The sequence below is a fragment of the Mustela lutreola genome, chromosome 2, assembly GCF_030435805.1.
Source record: "Mustela lutreola isolate mMusLut2 chromosome 2, mMusLut2.pri, whole genome shotgun sequence".
Taxonomy (NCBI): Eukaryota; Metazoa; Chordata; class Mammalia; order Carnivora; family Mustelidae; genus Mustela; species Mustela lutreola.
Window position 1 is genome coordinate 158,782,663 of NC_081291.1, and position 24,364 is coordinate 158,807,026.

Below are 24,364 nucleotides of genomic sequence, written 5' to 3' on the forward strand. Positions count from 1 at the left end.
CAAGTTAATGTAAGGATTATCATTGACCAGAAATAAAAGAAAGAAAAGAAAGTCCAACCTTCGAAACCTTTGTGACTACTTTCATTTGTCTCTACTCTGATTTCCTATACCTTTACCTCAAAATTTTCCCTTTCCCTATTACTTACGTTCTTTCTGTTTTGATTTTGTTATATGTGTTTATTGCCTGTATTTATCTTTGTTGTCCTTCTTTGCCAAAGTAGTTAACTTCTACAGGAGTTTATTTCAGTGTATCTCTAAATTATCTTGAGAGACAGCTCCAAAGAAACTAATTAATGTTTAAAATACATGTCACAAAGTATTTTGAATAAAAGTTGGATTAGAGAACATGTAACTAAATTTACAATAGCAGAGTTAGAATTCAGAGGCTGTGAATCATCTCTGACCTACAGGGGAGGACCTGTCTTATTTATTGAGTAATGAATATTTAGACAATTAATAAATTGACCAACACAGTGGAAAAAGAGAATAGATTGGGTAAGCCTTGGGATATTTACTCTGATGCTGAAGTCAAATTATAAGAGAGTGATCAATTTCTGTTTAAAAAACACTCGTGGTAAGAAGTATTCATTCTTGTATTATAATCCATTACTGTGTTTTTTGGTGGGTGGAGGTACTTCTTACTTTTCCTGCCCTCCTTTTATTTTAGAAGTAGTATTCAAGGAACAGAAGATAAGAAATTCAGCATTTGTCCTTTTATGACTTTCTATTTCTTTTTCCTTAGGTGACAGTTCATAAAGGCATTCTTTAAAAGCTACTTTTTTACTGTTATGTTTGAATTATAAGTTTCTTTTGTTAGGTAGTTATGGTTCTTATTTTTCTTTTTTTGCTTGTTGTATGATTTAATGGTGTGAATCTTAGATAAATGTTCAGGGTTGTAAATGAAAGTTTAGGTTCTTTTAAGGTTGACACTGAGTTTAAAGAATTTATGCTTTTTTTTTTTTTTTTTTTTTTTTTTTTAATTAGTGCAAAGCAGCTGGTCCGAGGAGAACCCAATGTTTCGTATATCTGTTCTCGGTACTATAGGGCACCAGAGTTGATCTTTGGAGCCACTGATTATACCTCTAGTATAGGTAAGTACTGAATATGAATATAATGGCTTGTAATTATTAATTGTATCTTGTTTTTAGTAATTTAGTATTACTAATCTATACTTTCACTTAAATATAAAAATAGGGATGACCTAAAATCTGTTTCTTCTTAAAGACTGATGTGCAAAAATGTGTAGAGTATTTTATATGTCAACTCTCAGAATTTAAGGTATATTTATTATTTTTTACTAAGGTTTCTGGGATTTTTTGATTATGATTATGACTATGTTTGTTTTTTTAACTTTTAAAATTTCAAATAAATCCTAAGTGTATCTTTTCTTTCTTAACATTTTAATTCTCCTGAAATACTAACTTCTGAGCTTGATCACTATTTGGAGAAGTTGCATCCATAACATTGATGATGAAAATGATAGGATAGCCATATTGTTGTCATTCCTACTGTGCTATCCCAGTTGCTTATTTGCTGTTGAGTCAAGTCACAAAAAAACAATTCTTTCTCATTTGTTTGGCTAAACCCATTGATTCTGTGAAGTCTTCACAAAAGATCTTTAGTGATTAGAACGAATTGAATAGGGATAATTTGCTTCAGTCTTCAATGACTTCCTCTTCTACCCCATTTTAGGATACTAATAAAAGTGAACATAGTACTGTCAGGTGCACATGAATGGTAAAGCTAAGAGAGGATGAGCAGCTTTAGGCTAGGTGTACACGTAACTGTCAGAATTATTTTATTGTAACATTCTGTTTCTGAAGAGAATTCCTTAGTCCAAAAATAGAACCAAAAGCATGCAAATACCAAACCAGCCAACCAAAAAGAACCCATAGTTACAGAACTCTAAGAAACGCCAGAATGTGGACAGTTTTTGTCTTTTAATACAAGTGGAAATTTTCTGATATGAACACAGGCCTCTATACAGAAACACATTACCATTTTTATTTTGCCTAAAGGACAAAAATGCCAAAGAGCAATTTGATTTGTGCCAAGGGACCCAGAGTTTTACTTATCATTTCTTTTGCACCATTAGTGCAAATGTCAACACAGTGAAAAAGGTAGATAATATCTTGATATTCTTATGAAAATAGTTCTACCCGTTAGGACCTCTTTAAAGGTCCAGGGGGCCCAGAGCTCTGCAGACCATACTTTGAGACCTGCTACACTGGAAGATGAGAGTATAATCGTGTGTGTGTGTGTATCCCTTTGTGTGTGTGTAATGCTGTCAGTTTCATCATTGCTGTTATATGGCCTATGCTAAGGGACAAATGAGAAAGAGCAAAAAGAGTATTTTGGTTGGAGTAGAACTAGATTTGAGTTCTAGGTCTGTTACTACTTAACTAAGCTATGACGTGGAGGTTGCTAACAGTTCTACCTACTTTTCTGAGTTTCTGTGAAGATTAAATAAAATATTAGTGAAAGTACTGAAGAAGTGGAAGGAGATATTTGTTTCATGCTATTTGTTAACTTGACTCTCTGCAAGAGCAAATTTCAGACCTTTATCTTTGGAAATATCCTTGGACTTTACAGCTGCTCTATATTTTATTCACATATATGATACTGATCATTCACATACCAGATGAGTTGTGGTCACCTATTTAGGGTCACCCAAAATAAATGCAGTTTGCCTCTTTTAAAAAAGTCATGACCACATCATGTGACACATTAATAAGGCATGTATTAAAAAAAACTCACTACCCGCTTAAGAGTGCATTACTTCTATAAATGTCCATGTGCCTTAGCGGTTCTGTGGAATCATCTTGCAAAAGAAGAGCATTTTAGTCCATTTTCTTTATTAGGAATCACTTCTCTGGATGTTATGAGTGCCTCCTTTCCAATTGCCTCCTTTGTATGGCTAATACCAGAATCTGACTTTCTAGGCTTAGGACTCAGCTATATGCCACTGATTGAACTTTGGTCTTTTGAACCCTAATAAGCCTGGATTTGACTTCCCTTTTTAGACTTGGGTATTTCCTCTCATGACTCTGGTGATTTGAAGACAGAAACAAAAGTATTAAGTGTGCTAATGCAGATACATTTTAGAAATATTTTTAACAATTGTTTGAAATGAGAGAGTAGCTGGTTCAGAGTAGATTATTGTCCTATTTGTATATAACCAAAGCTCAGGCTGATGGCTCTGATTATATTATCTTACTGAGAAAGGGCAGAGAACAAATGGTTCTTCAGGATGAAGATTTGAGTTTATAGACACTCGAAGAAGCAGTTAGTTATTCTCTGACAGTGGTGTCTTGACTGGGAATTGAAATTAGGTTCCAGGGGTAGCTCTGCCATTCAATAGCTTTACCTTGGACAAGTCCCTGATCTTTATTGTACCTCAGTTTTCTTATCTGTGAATTAACTATGTTAAACTAAATGATCTTGAAAGATTACTTTTACCAGGAATGAGCATTAAGTATGAAGCAGAACACTATTTTAGTTGAAATCCCCAAATAACCAGATAAGTCAATGGGTCAGAGTGCTTATATTATTATTATTATTATTATTATTCCTGTTTTATTCTGTTTGGAGAATATTACTCATTTGTCCCATTTAGTATGAACAGAAGAGATTTTGGTTTCTCCCAGAAAGTGAATGGTAAATACCTTGGTTTTGGTAGTTTGCATGAGTTAACATTGAGGACCATTGGTATAGTTGCCACCTGAATTTTAGGATTATTAGTCTGTGGCAACCACTAAGCAATAGTGTTCTTTAATGTTTTATTCCTTGTCTCCCATATTTGTACCTAAATCCAGTGTAAGAAAGTATTTCCCGTGATTTTTTAATAAATATTTAATTATTTCCCTGTACTTTTTCCAGCCTTGTCTTCTGAGATGAATTATTTTCTATTGTAAAGAAATGAGTGCGTATTACCTTTCAACTAATTGGCTAGGTAAAGGCATATTTTTAAACTTAGATCAAAATAAAGCCTTTATGTTAATGAAGATATGTATTTTTTCTCCTTCCATCTTTAGAGTTAGTATTATTTGGCTTTGAATGAAGTTAAGTGTTCTTAGCAGGTTTTAATATTTGCCTAATTTAGCAATTACCTAGTATATCAAGGAGGGTTCTTTTTGGTCATTACTTAGAACTGGACAAGATCAACTTGAATTTCTTATATAAATTTTTTGTCATTGTTTTCTTATGTCAGTAAAAAGTTAGTTACTGGCAGAGATTTCTTACCCTTCTTGGTAATGCATCTCACCGTATCAGACCTCTTAAACTATTTGTTGACCCCATGCCATTCACTGTTCTTCTCCTTTCTTACTGGTAGATGAGAAGGCCCACCAGAGATTTATGTTCATCCTCTAATGCACTTAATTGTTGGTTCATACAAAACCCAGGAATCTCAGGCATCCAGAAACTGAAAACTAGCTTTTCCTTGTAGAAGGTCTTAATGGTGGGCTATAAATAGATTGACCATATAATTTAACTTCTTATTTGGTAATACTTTTAAAAGAGAAAGAGGATGCTATTAGTGATTATCCAAGGACAATAAATCTAAACCAGGACTATCTTGGGTAAGCCAGGATTATATCCTTTAAATTATTTTTAATTAATTAAAATTTTTTACAAATTATTAAAACTTATTTAAATTATTTTTTAAAAGTTTACTCTCAGGATTGAGGTGTCCATTTTTACTTAAAAGTGAATTATTGTGTTTTGTTTTTTTCCCTTAAAATGTTTTAATTTTACAACAAAATAATACACTGGCAGGCTCATATCTCACATACCCATCCCAGTTTGGACTTACTGGCCCTCCTTAACATTATTTTTTTCTTCTTTTCTCATTTATATTTCCACTTTTTTTCCCCCTCTCCTTACTCTTTCTGCTTCATTTCTGACTCCGCTTGTGTTCATGTACCTTGATACTCATTCTCACATCTCTTATTTCCATTTGTGCTTTTCTTTTGCTATGATGCAGCTCTTCTTCTTTTCCCTAACCTCCTGTCACCTTATACTTTTTTTTAACATGAAAAATTCATCTATTGAAAAACTAAGCACAAAAAACTTCTAGTTGGCTAAATAAGCAATTCACTCTTAAATAATTTTATTTTTTGTAGATGCTATATATAGTAAATTTCTTATCCACCTTACCACCTGATAGGGCATAATAGCATGACAATTTACATATTGAAAATTAATGATTATCTCTCTAATCTTAACCTTGACCTCTTCAAGTATTTTCCCTTTGTCTTTTTTTAAGTTTTTATTTAAATCCCAGCTATTTAACATACAGTGTAATATTAGTTTCAGGTGTACTATACAGTGATTTAACACTTGCATATAAAACCCAGTGCTCATCACAAGTACACTCCTTAAACCCCATCACCTATTTGACCCATCCTCCACCCATCTCACCTCTGATAACCATCAGTTTGTTCCTTATAGTTGAGAGTCTACTTTTTGTTTGCCTCTCTCTCTTTTTTCCCCTTTGCTCATTTGCTTTGTTTCTTGATTTCCACATATGAGTGAAAGCATATGGTATTTTTTTCTTTGACTTACTTTGCTTAGCATAATACTCTCTTGCTCCATTTTTGTCTGTCTTTGCAAGTGGCAAGATTTTCGTTCTTTTTTTATGGCTAAGTAATATTCCTTCACGTGTGTGTGTGTGTGTGTGTGTGTGTGTGTGTGTGTACACGTACATGTGTGTACGTGTGTATGTGTGACCATTTATCTATTAATGATTCCATAATTTGGCTATTGTAGATAATGTTGCTGTAAACATTGGGGTGTGTGTATCCCTTTGGATTAGTAATTTTGTATTCTTTAGGTAAATACCTCGAGTGCAGTTGCTGGATCTTAGCGTAGTTCATTCTATTTTTAACTTTTTGAGGAAATTCCATACTGTTTTCCAGAGTGGCTGTACCAGTTTGCATTGCTACCAGCAGTGAAAGAGGGTTCCCTTTCTCCACATCCTCACCTTCACCTGTTGTTTCTTATGTTATTGATTTTAGTCATTTTGACAGATGTGAGGTAATAGCTCGTTGTAGTTTTGATTTGTATTTCCCCAGTGAACAGTGATGTTGAGCATCTTTTCATGTGTCTTTTGGCCATTTTCCCACATTTTGAGAAAATGTCTATTCATGTCTTCTGCCCATTTTTTAATCGGAATATTTATTTTTGCATGTGTGTTGAGTTTTTAAAGTTCTTTATATATTTTAGATACTGACCTTTTAACAGATTTGCCATTTGCAAATATCTTCTCCCAATCTGTAGGCTTTCTTTTAATTTAACTGATTGTTTCCTTTTGTATACAGAAGCTTTTTATTTTGATCAATCCCAGTTGTTTATTTTTGCTTTTGTTTTCCTTGCCTCAGGAGACATATCTAGAAAGAAGTTGCTATGACTGATGTCAGGTTATTGCCTGTGTTTCTCTCTAGGATGTTTATAGTTTCAGGTCTCACATTTAAGTTTTTAATCCATTTTGAATTTATTTTTGTGTTTGATGTAAGAAAGCAGTTTCATTCTTCTGCATGTTGTGCTCTAGTTTTTCCAACACCATTTGTTGAAGAGACTGTCTTTCCCATTGGATATTCTTTCCTGCTTTGTTGAGGATTAATTGTTGTGGGTTCATTTCTGGGTTTTCTGTTTTGTTGATCTATGTGCCTATTTTTGTAGCAGTACCATGTTGTTTTGATCACTACAGCTTTGTGTGATATAACGTGAAGTCCAGAATTGTGATGCCTCCAGCTTCTCTTTTTCAAGTTTGCTTTGGCTATTTGGGGTCTTTGTGATCCCTACAAGTTTTAGGATTGTTTGTTCTAAGTCTGTGAAAATTGCTGGTGGTATTTTGACAGGGATTGCATTAAATGTTGATTTGGGTGGTATAGACATTCCAACAATATTTTTTCTTCTGATCCATGAGCATGGGATATCTTTCGTTTTCTTTGTGTCATCTTCAGTTTCTTTCCTCAGTGTTTTATAGTTTTCAGAGTACAGATCTTTTACATCTTTAGTTAAGTTTATTCTTTTGGGTTTTTGGAGCAATTGTAAATGGGACTGTTTCCTTAATTTCTCTTTCTGCTGCTTCATAATTGGTGCATAAAAATGCTACAGCTTGTGGTACCTTGATTTTTTTATCCTGTGAGTTTACTGAATTCCTTCATCAGTTCTAGCACTTTCTAGTGGAATCTTTTGGGTTTTCTATATGTACAAATCAAGAAAGTTTATTCTTACTTGCCAATATGGATGCCTTTTATTTCTTTTTGTGGTCTCATTGCTGTGACTAGGACTTCTAGTGCTATGTTAAATACCAGTGGTGAGAGTGGATATCCCTGTCTTGTTCTTCACCATAGGGGAAAAGCTCTCAGTTTTTCCCCATTGAGGATGATATTAGCTGTGAGTTTTTCATATATGGCCTTTATTGTGCTGAGGTATGATCTCTCTAAACCTACTTTATTGAGAGGGTTTTTTTTTTATCATAAATGGATATTATACATTGTCACATGCTTTTGTTGCATCTACTGAAATGATCATATGGTGCTTGTTCTTTCTTTTATTAATGTAGTGTATCAAGTTGATTGATTTGTGAATATTGAACCATACTTGTAACACAGGAATAAATCCCACTTGATAATGGCAAAATTTTTTTTAATGTATTTTTTTTTATGTATTGTTGGATTCAATTTGCTAGTATTTTATTGAGAATTTTTATGTTCATCAAGGATATTGTCCTGTAGTTCTTTTTTTTTATTGGAGTCTTTAGGTGATTTTGGTATCAGAATAAATAGAATGAGTTTGGAAGTTTTCCTTCCTTTTTCTATTCTTTAGGATTTGTGAAATAAAATTTATTCCTTTGTCTTTGCATTTAAAAGTGGAAATATATTTAAATGCATTCTTTCATCAGTCATATTACAACACAAAAGTCAACCATTTGAAGCTTAAATTTTTTTTATCAGAATTTGCATTGGTTTAAAACTCTGTGTATAGAGATTGAAGACTTGTTTGTTGCTATTTTGTAAGCACTGCCAATGTACAGAGGTTGTATCACTTTGACTTGTTTTTTAAAGTATGATAAGTAGATAATCATACTCCATGTCTTGGTGCTATAATCCCATCTTGGTTGTTGAAGATTTGAACACCTGATATTTGATAATTAAATGGACTTGACCCTTTGTTGGAATTTGCTTATTGGCCTTTTTCCTCTTTGGTAAGTTTACACTACAGGGATAATTTGATGACTTTCTCCCTCGGTTTTGGATTGTACAGTTTTTTGCTTGTGACATTTACTCTGTGATCAAAGTAAAATTAGGATATGTATACAAATAGATTTCAATGCAACTTAAGCTACAAGCATTAGTAACTCTTAGTAATGGTAACTCTTTTTTTTTTTTTTTTAAAGATTTTATTTATTTATTTGACAGACAGAGATGACAAGCAGGCAGAGAGGCAGGCAGAGAGAGAGAGGAGGAAGCAGGCTCCCCGCTGAGCAGAGAGCCCGATGCGGGGCTCGATCCCAGGACCGTGGGATCATGACCTGAGCTGAAGGCAGTGGCTTAACCCACTGAGCCACCCAGGCGCCCCAGTAATGGTAACTCTTGTTTTCTTTTCTTTACAGACGTATGGTCTGCAGGCTGTGTGTTGGCTGAGCTGTTATTAGGACAACCAATATTTCCAGGGGACAGTGGTGTGGATCAATTGGTGGAAATAATCAAGGTGAGAAGTTTGAATCAGAATTTTTGAATTGCAGGGAGTTTTGTTGTTATTCTGAGAATCCATATCACCCACACCAGCGAAAAACTTAAAGAATGGAGAAAGTGATCCAATATCCCATAAAAAGGTCAGCTACAGAGGAATTATAAGAACACAGCCTCTTGGTTTCTAATTGAGTTACTCTTCTGTTATTTGATCGTATAAAAGGTATCTTAGATATCTGATGCAAAAAACAATTGGATATATCTGTTATTTAAATTACTTAAAAGCCATAAGATCACTAAAATATATAAAAACCAAATAAAAGCACAAGCTTTGTGTATTTTTACTTACTCTGTTCTCTCTGCTCCTAATATTCTGCTGAGCACATGGTGCTTATATTTTTCAATATATAAGTATTTGTAAAATGAAAGAATGACTGTCTACTTGTATAAGCAGACCACTGATAGAAGCAGAATTTTGACTTAGGAATTTAACACAAGTTAATTTATTAGATATTACAAGCACTTTTATTAACACCAGACTTAAGATATTATTACCTTGGAATTAATATTGTCTCTTAACAGTAAGACTGAGGTTTTAATTGATTTTTTAAATGTAATTTTTAAAAGTTCTTAATATTTGAGACCTTAAAGTTCGTACCCTCTTAAAAAAAAAAAAAAAAAAATCTAGAGTCTGTATATTTAGACCACTAGATTGCTTCATTCTAAGGTTACAGTTTGTCCAAAGCAAAAACACCTGCTTTCTTTGGGGTTTTAGTCTTGATTTGCTGAATATTTCTTAGAAATGTAAAATTCAAAATCTCCTTAGAGGTCATGTAGTCCAATTCTCCAATCAGTGAAAGAACCATCTTAGTTATATTCCTGACAGATGGTTTTCCAGTGTTTCCTTCAATACTTCCAACGTCAAAATACTGCTTTGGGATTCAGTCTGCTCTGTGTCTAAACACTTTAATTTAGTTTTTCTTTGCTGAACCATAACTCCTCAGTAGCTTTTATCAATTGTACACAGGACTATGATTCCATTACTTAAAATTCCTTGTACTTATTCTATAAAAATATGTCACTTTTGATAAGGTGATTTTGCTAAATATTAATGTGCGCAAGTATGGTTAAAAAGATCAAGTGATCAGAAATCTTCCTTACTATCTATATGACTTTTTTATGATTTGCACCTGAGACCTCTGTGGTATTTGTAGTCTTTGGGGGGTAACCATATTTTAGTTTCAAATTAAACTTTAACCTTTGTTCATCAGATTTACTTTCTGATTCCCACACCACACTCAGATCTAATAAGTTCAGATAGTTTGGTCATTTGATTTCCTAAAAGCCCATTCCACATTATTCAAATTAATACTCTAATACAGAGGTTGGCAGACTTTTTCTTTAGAGAGCTAGATAAAATATTTTAGGGTTTAGGAGCTAAAGCACAAATCAAGGAAGGATGTCCTAGAGATATACAAGAGAAAACAAATTTCATTGTGGAAATTTATAATAATTGAGTACAGATTTTTTGTAATACACATCTACTAATTAGAAAATTGGAGTTCCTTGGAGCGGGGCTGTAACATTTCTTTTAATTGAGATTCAAAATTAGTATTCTCTATCATCAAATTGATTGCAAATTATTATCTATAAAATCAGTCCTTAGTTCATAGGCCCCAAAAAAACATGAGATTGGGCTGTAGTTTAACCCATACTATGGTGCAACCATTCAGCATTTCTTTTACCTCAGGCTTTTACTTGATGTACTCAAGCTCACCATACTATAATTCTGTGGGCATATTGCTATTCTATTTGTCATTTATGTTCAGCTTATTAGAAATATGTTGCTTTTCTATGGATTATAGTTTAGAACTTTGTGATGATTTATTGTCATTAATTTCAGTTCATACTTGATAAAATTAAATTACTATCTCATGCTTGCCATCATATCTTATAAACCTTTATATCTAGAGATTTTTGCACCACACCACTATTATAGTCCTTTAATTCAGTTTTCTTCTTAGTTTGTATTTTTTTAATAGTAGAAACTATCGGTTTGTTATTAATGATTTAATTTATTATTAATGTTATTAATGATTTAATTCATTTTTATTTAGGGCTTATTTGTTTTAAGTTGTCCATGATGAATTTGTAGTAGTAGGCCAACTCTAAAATGAAATACTCTTTTCATTAATGTGTTATCTTGTCCTCTTGCATTTATATGTGAGGAACATAGTCACAACCCTGCTGTAGTTCTAAGATGACTGTTTATACATGTTTTGAAGGTAATATAAATAAGGGAGTTAGGATCCCAGAGCACTTTGGAATATCCAGCTTCTTGATCTGTTTTAGAGTTTTAAGCATAACTCCCCAGTGTAAATGAAATCCCAGTATTAGTTTACCACCCATTTGGTGACCTGAAGTTTATACATTACGTTGAGATTAATAGACATTGTGTTGTGTGTGTGAATAGCGTGACTCTAAATCCTATTGCACGGAGGTTAAATAAACATTGTACAGGTTTTGTGTATGTGTTTAATACAGCTTTAAAATCTTGTTGATCCTGTATTTCTGTTCCCTAAATATTTAATATCTCTGATGTTTCACTGAAATAAAAATACATAACTAATTCTAAGGTAGTAACTCTTCTAGTTTTCCTGATCTAAATCGTAAATTAGAAAAGAAGTTGTATAGGTTAGCTTTCAAAGTTCAGTGTTACAAAACACATTTTACATTTTAAACAGATATGGTCATTATTGCTAATCAGGAGTTCAAGAGTAGATTTGAATTTTACATGAAATGTGGTCTTGTAAGTGCCCAAATCAGTTCTCAGTTTTTTTGAGGTAATAGTAATTAGGGAATCCATAAAAACCTCCTCTTTTCTGCTACTTTCCCTTTAAAATTTCATGGGGATTCCTTTGGAGTATCTAGAGGTAGCTGAACCCCCCTGTAAAATACTCTTCTCTCTGAATCTGAGTTTATGCAAAAAAATGAATAGTCATTCAGCAGATTTCAAGTATTTTATATGTGGTAGACTTGCCTCATTACTTTATAAACTTTCTGAGCAGGGACTTTCTTTATAATTGTGTGTCATTATCCAAAGGCACCAGAATAGTTTCCAATAAAGATTTAAATTGAATTAAGCTTCAAGACAGTCATTGTTCATTCATGAATTTGGATTACTTAGGAATTAATAAGAAAAGTTGTGATTGTTGTATATGTTGTTCATTAAATTTTATTGGCTCAGATCTCCATGCTAATAATTTGTAGCATGAGTAATACAGTTTTATAAACTGAGCTTAACTTTGTCTCATTCTAACCAACCTTTTTAATCTCCTCTCTCCCTACCCTCTAATAAGAAGACTTCTGCAAAATATTTAGGACAAATCCAATTATGTTATGGTCAAATAAGTTAAAAGTATAAAGCAAGATGTAATTGAAAGTCTTGAAAAAAATCCTTTGTAAGCATGAAGTACACTTAATTTTCTGAGGTTGATTTCATACGTAGGATTGTTAGATCAGGATTTCATTATGCCAGGGATTTCTTTCAATTAGCAATAATCGCGCCTCGGATAAACCTCATTGGCTACGATACTGCCACTGCGCAAAGCTTGCCAGGGACTTCTTAAATAAGATTTATTTTTCTTAAATTCTGCCTTAAAATACTAGTTAAAATAACCTCAAGAAATATCTGATGTGGTTTCAGATATCTGATGAAAAATACAGTATTTGGGGAGACCCTGTACCAGGAGTTTCACAAACATTGGTTCAGTGACATAGCATTGTCCATGGCATCTCTGCTATCAGTCATAGCAATACAGTTATTTAGAGTAGAGTCTCTGAAAACTTGGAGAAGGTACCTTTTTAATGACAATAACATTTTTAAAAAAATATAATTATGCTGTATTTCTATGCTCAGTTCAGAAGACTTGAGAGAACACAGGCATGCAAATACAAAGAATAGAACAAAAACAGTCACTATTTTGGAACATCATGAAATATAACTTCTATAAATATTTTTATATCCTTTTCTGTGCATATATATGTTTAAACAAAAATGACATGAATAATCCATTTCTCACAAGAAGCATATTTTGACTAAGTGATCTTTGAAAATGACTAGATTCTGGTGTATGATTATATTCTGAAGTACATAATTGATATTGAGAAGAATAGCATTATGAAGGTAAAGTGATATATTATTGCCTTGGAAAGAAATTACATGATATATTTGACTTCTCAAAGATTTGATCATTAACTTATATAAATGACATGTACCCCGTATTCCCTAAATGAAGTTGAAGCACTCTATGAAGCTCTGGACCTGGGAATGCTATAAATTTTACTAACAGTTTATTTTCCATCTCCAAATTCTAAAATATAAATTTCAAGTAAGGGAACGGAAACTCAGTGCAAAGTTTAACTTCTGGATTAAAGTATCACAAAACCAAAAGTTTGAAAGAAACCATTTTTTTTTTGTAGAATTTCGAATTTTAAATTAATTAGTGTTTGTAGAGATATGCCTTTATTTACTATAAATATCTACTTAGGCTTAGTAATAATTTGACCATTGCTTTCTAATGGAAGGGTTTTAGGGCAGAATTAGAGTCCCATCTCTTCATGATAGAATTTCAGTAGCTTCCATAAGTTTTAGATTTGGATATATCTCTTATAGAAAAACATGACATTAAACATACAGATACATAAATTAATTGTAGTAATAAAATTGTTATAAGGCAATTAAAATTAGTTTATCTTAAAAAACAACTTTTACTAAATTGTTGTTTAATGGCTTTTAACAATAATTACTCAATTTAGATATCTGCCTAGGTAGCTCTTATATAGGTAAGAGCTAATAATATCTTATCTTTAGTAGAAGCTTTATTTAAGAATTTGAAAGTAGGAAACAGTAAGAATGCAAATAATCTTTTGATTTTGTTACTACAGCTAAGTAGGTGGGATTATGATGCCCATCAGCAGAGAAAGATTTAGAAGAAAAAAGATTTAGCAGTGGAGAGTAGAATTAAGGGGAGAGGCAAAAGAGAGGATTTTCAGTTTTTATTGTTCTGTGATGTTGATTTTTTTCAAACCGTCTTATCTTTTAGTGGTCACAGAAACTATGAAAACAAAAATGTTTTCAATTGTTATGTGCTGGAATCTTTTATTAGCAAACAAATAAAAACATATTAAGAGCCACATTTTATTATAAATGTTTGCCTAAATAATTGTTTTCCTAGTCTTCCAGTTTAATCACTGTTTGTAGTATAATTTAGATAAAAAGATCAGTGATTACTTTGCTTCTCAAAAATCTGCATTTTCAGGTATTGGGAAACTACTGCTAATCACAAAAGCTGCCACTCATTGAGACTTTACTTTGCATCAGGCATTGAGCTAAGCACTAGACATACAGTACCGCATTTAGCCATTAAATTAATCCTAGGAAAATGATGGTGATTACCACCACCACCATATCTGGGAGAGATTGGGCGATTCACCCAATTTACCAATTTACTAAATTTTATAGCTCTGGGAGAAAAATATGGTCCTTATGTCAACTTGATATCCAGAACTGAGTGAACCATATTTATTATATATTATCTATAAACTTTTATCATATATAATCATTAATATTATATGTTATATGTATCATATATAAAATGTGATCACAAACTAAAGGAAAAAGGCCCTAAATCTTATTATAATGAATATACCAGATCAGTTCAAGATGTCTTTGGATTAGGTCTAATTGTGCTTCATCTAAAGTAATCAAAGTTATAATGGTGGATTTCTTTGCTTTCAAGTACAGCTCAACCTTAACTTTCATTATATTTGTTAAGCAAATGTTTTAGATTTTCAGTTATCCTATCCCCCTGTTATGGCTTATTCAGCACCTGTATGCATCATTCTCCTTTCCTGGCTTAACATTTTTCACTATCAAATAGTCTCTCAGACAGAGCTTTAAGATATTAATTAAGCCAGACTTTAATAAGTATAAAAAATATTTATTTTCCCAAGATTTTTAATGGATTCATGATGTATCTTTGCTAACATGCTTATGGGGTTTAATCATATATTACCTGGGGAAATATCTTATATTCCGGAGCTCTTGTGTTGGTAACAGACCATAGGAACTATATATTTAACTTAATTCTGTCTCTTTTTTCCACTTTCCAGAACATGTAAGTATACCTCATTATACATTATGGTATACACTTTTACTTATAATACATATATTGTTTGTAATTATAAATAAAATATTTGATTGCTTAATTCATTCTCTTATTTAAATTTTTCTATGTTTATTACTGACTGGAACAGCAATTATTAATAATTTTTGGATCCTGGACCGCTTTGAAAATCTGTTTATAGCAATGGACTCTCCTCCAGAAAAATGCATACATACCAGAATTTTACATATAGTTTCAGGTGATTCTTGGGCTTTCTGAAGCTTATCCAGGAACTTAGGTTAAATATCCCTATACTAGTACAAGGTACTATGGTTATACTTTTTGGTAACGGTATAGTGAATATTACTTCATCATTTTTTAAAGCAAGTAAGTAAAGGAGCCATTAATTATTTTAATGTAATTGCTCATCTGCATTGTTACATTAAATTTAGTGTTTTCCATAGACCAAAAGAAATTTCAGTTTTAACTTACTACTGTGAAATTTTACTGGCTCTACAATAACTTACTCATACTTGGTTAAATCTCTGTATACTGTAGGTGTGGAAAGTGGTTTCCTGGCAATGTGACCCAGTTCATCTTTTGGCTTGAGAATGACATCCATTTGAAATCTTTACTTTCCCCAAATAACAAGTGTGAGATAATAAGTTGCCAATATATGTTTTATCTAAAGAAATTTTTACACACAAATGAAGTTTCATGACATCGTCATCTCAGAAGTAATTTACTGATAGTCATATTTTAGGATCCATGTCAAAACCTTTCATAGGATTACTCATATTGGGATATATGTACCCTTTACTTAGCAATTACACATTCTTTTGCACAGTTGTGCAAAAAGTTGAATTCTTTTGTGTATTTGCTTACTCTCAAGACCCTAGTTTAATATATTATTTTTCTTTGGCATAAAGTATGTAAAGGGGCAGTTGAGAAATGGGTCAGAGTCAGAAATCTGTTAACAGCATTCATAATCCAGACTCTAATTTCAAGACCAGTGTTGAGAAATCTCTGCTTTCTTTTTTTAGCAAAAGGTTAGAAATGTTGAGAGCAATGATTCTTAACAGTTGAGCAGTGAAAAAAAATATAAAGAAACACTGGAATCTTAGGATCATTTATAGTTTATAAAAGTATACTGAATCCTGTATCATATTTATAAAACAAAATGTTTTGTTTTATTAATACACATGATAGAAAACATGAAAAAAATCACTATAGTGTTAGTGATTCTCAAAGGAAGCAAGAGTTGGGTGATGTGTGAATAAAATATTTACATGTCTTGGGGGCACCTAGGTGCTCAGTTGGTTAATTGTCTGCCCTCTGTTCAGGTCATGATCCCAGGGTCCTGGAATCAAGTCTCAAATTGGGCTTCCTGCTCAGCAGGGAGTCTGCTTCTCCCTCTCCTTTTCCCTCTCCCTCTCTCTCTTCCAGCTTGCTCTCTTTTGCTCACTCTCTCTCTCAAATAAATACATAAAATCTTAAATAATACATTAATTAAATCTTAAAAAAAGATTTTATTTATTTACTTGACAGACAAGAGATCACAAGTAGGCAGAGAGAGAGAGAGAAGAGGAAGCAGGCTCCCTGCTGAGCAGAGAGCCCGATATGGGGCTCTATCCCAGGACCCTGGGATCAGGACCTGAGCTGGAGGCAGAGGCTTAACCCACTGAGCCACCCAGGTGCCCCAGTAAATAAAATCTTTAAAAAATATATTTACATGTCTCAAAAGGGGGTGTGATATTTTTAAAGTTAGAAAAACAAAGTAGGGTTTTTTCCTAACTATAAAGAGATTCTGATCCCTCCCCCGCACCACCATACCGCTGCCACCCCTTTCCTTTTTTTATTCCTTTGTGAGCATACTACTTTGATTGAGATTCACCTAGGAAAAAAAGGTCTTTTTTGACTCCTGTGAATATGTGTTAGCCAAGAATGACTTTTACTTACATTCAAGAGTTTGCTGAATCAAAACAATAGCTACCTTTCTGGGGAGAACGAGAGGACTTGTTTCCAAGTATAAAATTTTATTCAAGAAATAACGAGAGTGAAAGCAGTCTTTAAAAAGAGTAATGAAGGGGCACCTGGGTGGCTCAGTGGGTTAAAGCCTCTGCCTTTGGCTCGGGTCATGATCCCAGGGTCCTGGGATCAAGCCCCACATCGGGCTCTCTGCTCAGCAGGGAGCCTGCTTCCTCCTCTCTCTCGGCCTGCATTTCCACCTACTTGTGATCTCTGTCTGTCAAACAAATAAATTTAAAAAAAAAAATTTTTTAAAAAGAGTAATGAAACTGGAATAATTGTAATTCCAATTTTAGAAACTTATTATGTGACTGTGGCAATCAAGAGAAGTGCATATACATTTCTTACAGTATTTGGCTGTAAGAAAGAAGGAAATCCTGCCATTTTCAAAAACATGGTTGGACTTTAAAGGCATTGCCCTAATGGAGATTAGCCTGACAGAGAGAGATAAATACTTCATGGGATCACTTATATGTGAAATCAAAAAAAGAAAAGGAAAGAAAGAAAAAAGTCATAATCATAGAAAGAGCGAGTGGAAAAGTGGTTGCCAAGGGCTGGGTAGTGGGGAGAAATGAGGAAAGGTTGGTAAAAGGTACAGACTTTCAGCTGTGAATAAGCCGTAGTGATCTGATGTATAACATGACAACTATAGTTGATAACACTGCATTATTTAATCAAAATTTTCTAAGGGAGTAGAACTTAAATGTTCTCAAAAAAAGGATAAAAATGTCTGGTGATGTATGTGTTAAAAAGGTGGTGGAGATCCTTTCACAATGTATTTATACATCAGATCACGAGGATGTACACTTTATATGTCTTATAATTTTGTCAGTCATGTGAAAAAAAGAGAAAGAGAAAAAAGACAAAGTGACACAAGCATAGCCCTATAGATCAATGAATTAGAATTGAGAGTCCAGAAATAAACCTTTACGTTTGTCATATGACAAGGGTTCCAAGGCACTTCAGTGGGGGAAAGAACAGTCTTTTTAGAGCTTGGAACTAAATATCCATTTGCAAAAGAGTGATGTCGGACTCTTACCTCATACTGTATTATAAAAACTAACTCAAAATGGATCAGAGACCTAAAGGCAAGAGCCACAACTGTAAAACTTTTGGAAGGAAACCTTTATGACTTTCAGTTAAAAAGTGATTTCTTAGATATGACACAAACAATAATAGAAAAATACATTCATTGAACTTCAATATTTAAAATTTTTTTAAAAAACATTAAAACCTACAGAATGAGAGGAAATTTTTACAAATCCTATATATTATAAGGTACTTACATTCAGAATATGTTAAGAACTCTTAAAACTCAACAATAAAGACAGTCTGATAAAAAATGAGTCAAAGGTCTGAATAAACATTTCCTTAAAAACATCCAAATGGCCAGGAAGCACAAGAAAAGATGCTTAACATCCTTAGTCATTAGAGAAATGCAATTCAGTACCATAATAAATACATCACGTTCAAACTAGGATAGCTAGAATAAAAAGACAAACAATAACTAGTGTTGATGAAGGTATGGGGAAATTAAAACCTTCACACATTGCTGGTGGGATTGTAGAATGGTACAAACCAAAAACGGTTTATATAAATGTGTTTAAAATATTAATCATAGAATGACCATATGACCCAGCAATTCCATTCATAGGTCTGTACCTCAGAAAATTGAAAACACATGTCCACACAAAAACTTCTACACAGATGTTCAAAGCAACATCATTTATAGCCAAAAAGCGCAAACGTTTCAAATGTCCACCATCTGATGAATGAATAAAGAAAATGTCAAGCATGAAAGGCCCCATGTTGTGTGATTCCATTTATGTGAAGTGTTCAGAATAAACACATCTGTTTAGATTTGTTAGAAAGTAGGTAAGTAGTTGTCAGGAGCTTGGGAGGAATGGGAATGAAAGTGATTATTCTTGGGTATAGTGTTTCATTTTGCGGTGATGAACATGTTATAAAATTAGATGACAGTGATGGTTGTACACCTCTGGGAATATACTAACAACCACCAAGTTGTATAATTTAAAGGAATAAATTTCATAATATATGAAATATATCTCAATAAAGATGTTATTTTTTAAAAAGAATGTGGGCATCTATCTGTGGAATTCTTGGTGAGGTAGCTTTGTTTCCACCATATTTTAAGGAAGGCAGTGAACTCTGACCATAATTTTGCTAAGGACTCCAGAAGACTTCTCATATTTATACATCTATTCCCTGGCTCTCAGAAAGAGAGGGGGAACAGATCAAGTTAAGTCATAGTTGGTGTAAGGGTGAATGGTGTAAGAGCATAGACACTTTAAGGGACCCTCCTACACTAGTTCATTCCCCCTAGGCAGAAAACTTTAAATTAGTCAAATCATTTAGTTGTATTCATATAACATGCTTGCTGCCCTTTTCAATTAAGTTCTTTTTTTTTTTTTTTTTTTAGATTTTATTTATTTATTTGACAGAGATCACAAGTAGGCAGAGAGACAGGCGGGGGGTGGGAGGCAGGCTCCCTGCTGAGCAGAGAGCCTGGTGGGGTTCGAATCCAGGACCCTGGGATCATGACCCGAGCCGAAGGCAGAGGCTTTAACCCACAGAGCCACCCAGGAGCCCCTTCAATGAAGTTCTAATGAGATTTTAAAAATTCATGCTGCCCTTGTTAGGGCTTTTTATTCCTTGCCTTCTGGAATTTGGAAGGGAGAAACCACAAAACCAAGAATTTCTTATTCCAAAATCTCAATCAAATATTATGGGGAAGATGTAGAAATTAGATAAAATCTTCATATCTTGAAAGGTATTGTAGTGAAATTTTTTAAAAAAGATTTTATTCATGTGGGGCGTCTGGGTGGCTCAGTGGGTTATAACATTGTATCAGTGTTATGGAAGCAAAAATGTAGTGGTTCCAGTGTCATTAAAATACTGATATTTTGAAATACAGTAGTTCAGTGACATGTTTTACTAGTTTTTAAACCAGAGACATTTGTCAAGTTTATGGTACAGGAGCCAACCTGAGAGTTACACAAACTGAAAAACAGTTCTTTTTTGCAAAAAAGAAGTGAAGATGTTTCATTGTTCAACCATGGTACATATAATCTCTCTGGCCTCTATGTTTTTTTTTTTGTTTGTTTGTTTTTTTTTTTTTTTTTATAATTTTTTTATTTTTTATAAACATATATTTTTATCCCCAGGGGTACAGGTCTGTGAATCACCAGGTTTACACACTTCACAGCACTCACCAAATCACATACCCTCCCCAATGTCCATAATCCCACCCCCTTCTCCCCAACCCCCTCCCCCCGGCAACCCTCAGTTTGTTTTGTGAGATTAAGAGTCACTTATGGTTTGTCTCCCTCCCAATCCCATCTTGTTTCATTGATTCTTCTCATACCCACTTAAGCCCCCATGTTGCATCACCACTTCCTCATATCAGGGAGATCATATGATAGTTGTCTTTCTCTGCTTGACTTATTTCGCTAAGCATGATACGCTCTAGTTCCATCCATGTTGTTGCAAATGGCAAGATTTCATTTCTTTTGATGGCTGCATAGTATTCCATTGTGTATATATACCACATCTTCTTGATCCATTCATCTGTTGATGGACATCTAGGTTCTTTCCATAGTTTGGCTATTGTGGACATTGCTGCTATAAACATTCGGGTGCATGTGCTCCTTTGGATCACTACATTTGTATCTTTAGGGTAAATACCCAATAGTGCAATTGCTGGGTCATAGGGCAGTTCTATTTTCAACATTTTGAGGAACCTCCATGCTGTTTTCCAGAGTGGCTGCACCAGCTTGCATTCCCACCAACAGTGTAGGAGGGTTCCCCTTTCTCCGCATCCTCGCCAGCATCTGTCATTTCCTGACTTGTTGATTTTAGCCATTCTGACTGGTGTGAGGTGATATCGCATTGTGGTTTTGATTTGTATTTCCCTGATGCCGAGTGATATGGAGCACTTTTTCATGTGTCTGTTCGCCATCTGCATGTCTTCTTTGCAGAAATGTCTGTTCATGTCCTCTGCCCATTTCTTGATTGGATTATTTGTTCTTTGGGTGTTGAGTTTGCTAAGTTCTTTATAGATTCTGGACACTAGTCCTTTATCTGATATGTCGTTTGCAAATATCTTCTCCCATTCTGTCAGTTGTCTTTTGATTTTGTTAACTGTTTCCTTTGCTGTGCAAAAGCTTTTGATCTTGATGAAATCCCAGTAGTTCATTTTTTCCCTTGCTTCCCTTGCCTTTTGCGTTGTTCCTAGGAAGATGTTGCTGCGGCAGAGGTCGAAGAGGTTGCTGCCCGTGTTCTCCTCAAGGATTTTGATGGATTCCTTTCGTACATTGAGGTCCTTCATCCATTTTGAGTCTATTTTTGTGTGTGGTGTAAGGAAATGGTCCAATTTCATTTTTCTGCATGTGGCTGTCCAATTTTCCCAGCACCATTTATTGAAAAGGCTGTCTTTTTTCCATTGGACATTCTTTCCTGCTTTGTCGAAGATTAGTTGACCATAGATTTGAGGGTCTATTTCTGGGCTCTCTATTCTGTTCCATTGATCTATGTGTCTGTTTTTGTGCCAGTACCATGCTGTCTTGATGATGACAGCTTTGTAATAGAGCCTGAAGTCCGGAATTGTGATGCCACCAACGTTGGCTTTCTTTTTCAATATCCCTTTGGCTATTCGAGGTCTTTTCTGGTTCCATATAAATTTTAGCATTATTTGTTCCATTTCTTTGAAAAAGATGGATGGTACTTTGATAGGAATTGCATTAAATGTGTAGATTGCTTTAGGTAGCATAGACATTTTCACAATATTTATTCTTCCAATCCAGGAGCATGGAACATTTTTCCATTTCTTTGTGTCTTCCTCAATTTCTTTCATGAGTACTTTATAGTTTTCTGAGTATAGATTCTGTGTCTCTTTGGTTAGGTTTATTCCTAGGTATCTTATGGTTTTGGATGCAATTGTAAATGGGATTGACTCCTTAATATCTCTTTCTTCTGTCTTGCTGTTGGTGTAGAGAAATGCAACTGATTTCTGTGCATTGATTTTATATCCTGACACTTTACTGAATTCCTGTATAAGTTCTAGCAGTTTTGGAGTGGAGTCTTTTGGGTTTTCCACATATAGTATCATATCATCTGTGAAGAGTGATAATTTGACTTCTTCTTTGCCGATTTGGATGCCTTTAATTTCCTTTTGTTGTCTGATTGCTGAGGCTAGGACCTCTAGTACGATGTTGAATAGCAGTGGTGATAATGGACATCCCTGCCGTGTTCCTGACCTTAGCGGAAAAGCTTTCAGTTTTTCTCCATTGAGAATGATATTTGCGGTGGGTTTTTCATAGATGGCTTTGATGATATTGAGGTATGCGCCCTCTATCCCTACACTTTGAAGAGTTTTGATCAGGAAGGGATGTTGTACTTTGTCAAATGCTTTTTCAGCATCTATTGAGAGTATCATATGGTTCTTGTTCTTTCTTTTATTGATGTGTTGTATCACATTGACTGATTTGCGGATGTTGAACCAACCTTGCAGCCCTGGAATAAATCCCACTTGGTCGTGGTGAATAATCCTTTTTATGTACTGTTGAATCCTATTGGCTAGTATTTTGGTGAGAATTTTCGCATCTGTGTTCATCAAGGATATCGGTCTATAGCTCTCTTTTTTGGTGGGATCCTTGTCTGGTTTTGGGATCAAGGTGATGCTGGCCTCATAAAATGAGTTTGGAAGTTTTCCTTCCATTTCTATTTTTTGGAACAGTTTCAGGAGAATAGGAATTAGTTCTTCTTTAAATGTTTGGTAGAATTCCCCCGGGAAGCCGTCTGGCCCTGGGCTTTTGTTTGTTTGGAGATTTTTAATGACTGTTTCAATCTCCTTACTGGTTATGGGTCTGTTCAGGCTTTCTATTTCTTCCTGGCTCAGTTGTGGTAGTTTATATGTTTCTAGGAATGCATCCATTTCTTCCAGATTGTCAAATTTATTGCCGTAGAGTTGCTCATAGTATGTTCTTATAATAGTTTGTATTTCTTTGGTGTTAGTTGTGATCTCTCCTCTTTCATTCATGATTTTATTTATTTGGGTCCTTTCTCTTTTCTTTTTGATAAGTCGGGCCAGGGGTTTATCAATTTTATTAATTCTTTCAAAGAACCAGCTCCTAGTTTCGTTGATTTGTTCTATTGTTTTTTTGGTTTCTATTTCATTGATTTCTGCTCTGATCTTTATGATTTCTCTTCTCCTGCTGGGCTAGGGTTTCTTTCTTGTTCTTTCTCCAGCTCCTTTAGGTGTAGGGTTAGGTTGTGTACCTGAGACCTTTCTTGTTTCTTGAGAAAGGCTTGTACTGCTATATATTTTCCTCTCAGGACTGCCTTTGTTGTGTCCCACAGATTTTGAACCGTTGTATTTTCATTATCATTTGTTTCCATGATTTTTTTCAATTCTTCTTTAATTTCCCGGTTGACCCATTCATTCTTTAGAAGGATACTGTTTAGTCTCCATGTATTTGGGTTCTTTCCAAACTTCCTTTTGTGGTTGAGTTCTAGCTTTAGAGCATTGTGGTCTGAAAATATGCAGGGAATGATCCCAATCTTTTGATATCGGTTGAGTCCTGATTTAGGACCGAGGATGTGATCTATTCTGGAGAATGTTCCATGGGCACTAGAGAAGAATGTGTATTCTGTTGCTTTGGGATGAAATGTTCTGAATATATCTGTGATGTCCATCTGGTCCAGTGTGTCGTTTAAGGCCTTTATTTCCTTGCTGATCTTTTGCTTGGATGACCTGTCCATTTCAGTGAGGGGAGTGTTAAAGTCCCCTACCATTATTGTATTATTGTTGATGTGTTTCTTTGATTTTGTTATTAATTGGTTTATATAGTTGGCTGCTCCCACATTGGGGGCATAGATATTTAAAATTGTTAAATCTTCTTGTTGGACAGACCCTTTGAGTATGATATAGTGTCCTTCCTCATCTCTTATTATAGTCTTTGGCTTAAAATCTAATTGATCTGATATAAGGATTGCCACTCCTGCTTTCTTCTGATGTCCATTAGCATGGTAAATTCTTTTCCACCCCCTCACTTTAAATCTGGAGGTGTCTTCGAGCTTAAAATGTGTTTCTTGGAGGCAACATATAGATGGGCTTTGTTTTTTTATCCATTCTGATACCCTGTGTCTTTTGACAGGGGCATTTAGCCCATTAACATTCAGGGTAACTATTGAGAGATATGAATTTAGTGCCATTGTATTGCCTGTAAGGTGACTGTTACTGTATATGGTCTCTGTTCCTTTCTGATCTACCACTTGTAGGCTCTCTCTTTGCTTAGAGGACCCCTTTCAATATTTCCTGTAGAGCTGGTTTGGTATTTGCAAATTCTTTCAGTTGTTGTTTGTCCTGGAAGCTTTTAATCTCTCCTTCTATTTTCAATGATAGCCTAGCTGGATATAGTATTCTTGGCTGCATGTTTTTCTCGTTTAGTG

The 24,364-nt window shown here is 34.2% G+C and overlaps 1 protein-coding gene and 1 pseudogene across 3 annotated transcripts in view; one reads left to right on the top strand and one right to left on the bottom strand.

Moving 5' to 3' along the window:
• The window catches only part of GSK3B (glycogen synthase kinase 3 beta), a 221,662-nt gene that overhangs the window by 138,658 nt on the left and 58,640 nt on the right, over positions 1–24,364 (top strand). For all 3 annotated transcript variants that reach the window (XM_059163958.1, XM_059163956.1, XM_059163957.1), the window contains exons 6-7: positions 985–1,091; positions 8,621–8,718. In XM_059163958.1, coding sequence (XP_059019941.1) covers positions 985–1,091; positions 8,621–8,718 — 205 coding nt within the window. The remainder of the gene's footprint in view (positions 1–984; positions 1,092–8,620; positions 8,719–24,364) is intronic.
• On the bottom strand, positions 12,232–12,311 carry LOC131826094 (U4 spliceosomal RNA; annotated as a pseudogene).